The sequence below is a fragment of the Lepidochelys kempii genome, chromosome 9 (assembly GCF_965140265.1).
Source record: "Lepidochelys kempii isolate rLepKem1 chromosome 9, rLepKem1.hap2, whole genome shotgun sequence".
Classification (NCBI taxonomy): domain Eukaryota; kingdom Metazoa; phylum Chordata; order Testudines; family Cheloniidae; genus Lepidochelys; species Lepidochelys kempii.
In genome coordinates, this window is record NC_133264.1 from 95781377 (window position 1) to 95784287 (window position 2911).

At 63.0% G+C, this 2911-nt stretch overlaps 1 protein-coding gene across 1 annotated transcript; it reads left to right on the plus strand.

Moving 5' to 3' along the window:
• Positions 1-708: 708 nt before the first annotated feature.
• On the plus strand, positions 709-2618 carry SOX3 (SRY-box transcription factor 3). The gene has a single exon (XM_073358855.1). It carries the CDS (start codon positions 896-898, stop codon positions 1835-1837), a length of 942 nt encoding a protein of 313 aa, XP_073214956.1. The 5' UTR covers positions 709-895; the 3' UTR covers positions 1838-2618.
• The last annotated feature ends 293 nt before the right edge of the window (positions 2619-2911 follow it).

Consider the following 2911-nt stretch of genomic DNA (forward strand, 5'->3'; position numbering starts at 1 on the left):
CCGCCGCCACCCTTCAAGATGCCCGGGGGAGAGCAGGGGAGTGGGATCCCCTTCCCTAGGGAGAGCTGGGGTCGCCCCTGCCCTGGATCCCCCATCAACGGCGCGGGGGGGGGGGGAGCTTAGCTCCGCTGCGGCACCCCCCACCCCCAGCCCGGGTCATTCCGGGGCTGCTCGCTCCCCAGGCACTGGGCTGGGCAGGCGAAGTGGGGTGGAAAAGCAGCTCCGCTTCCCCGCCATCGCGACCCCCTTTGTGCCCCGCACACGCACGGAGCCCAGGGACCCCGCCGCCCCGAACAGCCCCCGCCGCGGGCAGCTGAGGTTCAAGCCCCGCCCGCCTCCCCCAGCAGGACACCCCCTTGTGCGGCCCGCGCCCCGCAACCAGCAGCGAGCAGGGGGCGGTTTGCAGCGGGATGCCCCTGCCTTGGGGGGGGGGATGAATCTAAAACAAACCCGACCAAAAGTTGCCCCCTCCCCAAGATCCGCAGGGGGTAACGTGGAGGGAGGGGCCGTACCCCCTGGTTTCGGGGGGGGGGTGGAGCGCCAGGCGCGGGGGGGGGGGGGGCGGTGCGAACGGGAGCCCCCTAAATTGCCAACTTTTTTTTTTTTTTTTTTAAACCAGCTGGTCAATTAGCATCCGTCAGGGCCTGTCGGGAGCCGCGCGCTGATTGGCTGCCGGCTGCTCATTTATAGGCCGTCAATCATCTCCCCCCAGCACTGGGAGCGCACCGAGGAGGCGGCCAGAGGGGGGGAAGCGCCCGGCGAGCCCCGAGTTTGGCCGCTTGCAGCAGCCCGCGAGCCCAGGGAGGAGGAGGAGGGGGGAGCCGCACCTCGCAGCCGCCCGGTTCCCCGGCCTCACTTGCCCGCCACGCTGGCGCACCTGCTGCCGGCCCCGGCCATGTACAGCATGCTGGAGGGCGAGCTCAAGAGCCCCCAGCCCGCCCCGGGGGGCCCGGCGGGGGCTGCGGGCAAGGGCGGCGGCGGCGGCGGCGGGGGAGCGAGCGGCGGAGCCGGGGCGGACCAGGACCGGGTGAAGCGGCCCATGAACGCCTTCATGGTGTGGTCGCGGGGCCAGCGGCGGAAGATGGCCCAGGAGAACCCCAAGATGCACAACTCGGAGATCAGCAAGCGCCTCGGGGCCGACTGGAAGCTGCTGAGCGACGCCGAGAAGCGGCCCTTCATCGACGAGGCCAAGCGGCTGCGGGCCGTGCACATGAAGGAGTATCCGGATTACAAATACCGGCCCCGCCGGAAGACCAAGACCCTGCTGAAGAAGGACAAGTACTCGCTGCCCGGCAACCTGCTGGCCCCCGGCGGGGCCGGCGCCGTCAGCAGCCCCGTCGGGGTGGGCCAGCGCCTGGACACCTACGCCCACATGAACGGCTGGAGCAACGGGGCGTACTCGCTGATGCCGGAGCAGCTCAGCTACGGGCAGCATCCGGCCATGAACAGCCCCCAGCTGCCGCAGATGCACCGCTACGACATGAGCGGCCTGCAGTACAGCCCCATGATGTCCACGGCGCAGTCCTACATGAGCGCGGCTTCCACCTACAGCATGTCGCCCGCCGCCTACGGCCAGCAGCCCGGCACGGCCATGAGCCTGGGCTCCATGGGCTCGGTGGTGAAATCCGAGCCCAGCTCGCCGCCGCCGGCCCTCGCCTCCCACTCCCAGCGGGCCTGCCTGGGGGACCTGCGGGATATGATCAGCATGTATCTCCCGCCCGGGGGGGATGCCACAGACCCTTCCAGCCTGCAGGGCAGTCGGTTGCACAGTGTCCACCAGCACTACCAGAGTGCCGGGACTGGGGTCAATGGCACTGTACCGCTGACTCACATCTGAGACTGCTCTGCCGTCAACCCAACCTCACCCCGCTCCTGGGACAGCTGGCTGCTCGCTTGAGCAGACTGGGACTCAATGCACCTCCCCGGGAAGACTTTTTAAAAGGAAGGTTCGATGTCGCGTGTGTTTTTTGTACAAAAAGAAATGGGGTGTGGGGGGGGGGGAGGGGGAGGGTGTGTGGACTGGTTTTCTCTAACAGAGCACAAATGTCTCCTGGGAAGTTTTAAAACCGCAGCCACTTCTTTCCTGGTTTCTGATAGGTTGGCGCTCTCTCTCTTCTATTCTTTTTTTAAAAAATTTTTTTTTTTGCAAAAGCCGTTTTAAAGGTCTGGTCTATTTCAGTTTGAGTGTAGCGGTGGAATGGAAACGTGGCGGGCTTTTCTTCCAGATCCGATGTTTACATTTTTGTCGCCTTTTTTTTTAAACAAAATAAGTGTCCCTCTCCCCCGTGTCCTGCTCCAGGTTTAATCCGAATCGTGTAGCTTCCACGACCTCGAAGAAGAAGGGAGGGAGAGGGGGGAAAGCTGGGCGGCTCACTAATGCAAAGTCTTTTTTTAACTTATAGTAAGTTTGTGTGTTTGGGTTGTGTGTGGTGTCCCTCCCCCCCCCCTCAAGCTTATAAACTTCTGTAACTCGGTTTGTGAATTTCACTGTGACGCCGTTTTGACCCTACCACGCCAGAAACGCTTTAGTTTGTCTCTCCGGTTTCTTAAAAGACTTCAGCCTGTGAAACGCTCCTTCTCCCCCCACCCCGAATAAGAGAGATCAATAAATTTTATAACGGGCACCTCCCTTGTCTCCTGGCGATTTGTACGGGGCGGGGGGGTGCAGCCCCACGGTGCCCTGCTCAAACTCTCAGTAAGTGCCGCCCTCCAGCATGTTACTTGGGACACATGTAAACGGCGGGGCTAGAAAACAGCGCGGTGAGGTCTAGACCGGGGTTTGACGCGCGGAACTCAACAGGGCCGTGTGAAGGCTGAAGTCCGCTTCCCGGCCCGGTGAACGCTTAAAGCGAATGCTTTAAACCCTGCCCCTCACCTCTGGCAGTCCCGATCTCTCCTCAACCAGGCGCTG

What these genes read in the sequence shown, in the direction of transcription:
- SOX3 (XM_073358855.1), top strand. Translation starts at nt 896, where the DNA reads ATGTACAGCATGCTGGAGGGCGAGCTCAAGAGCCCCCAGCCCGCCCCG.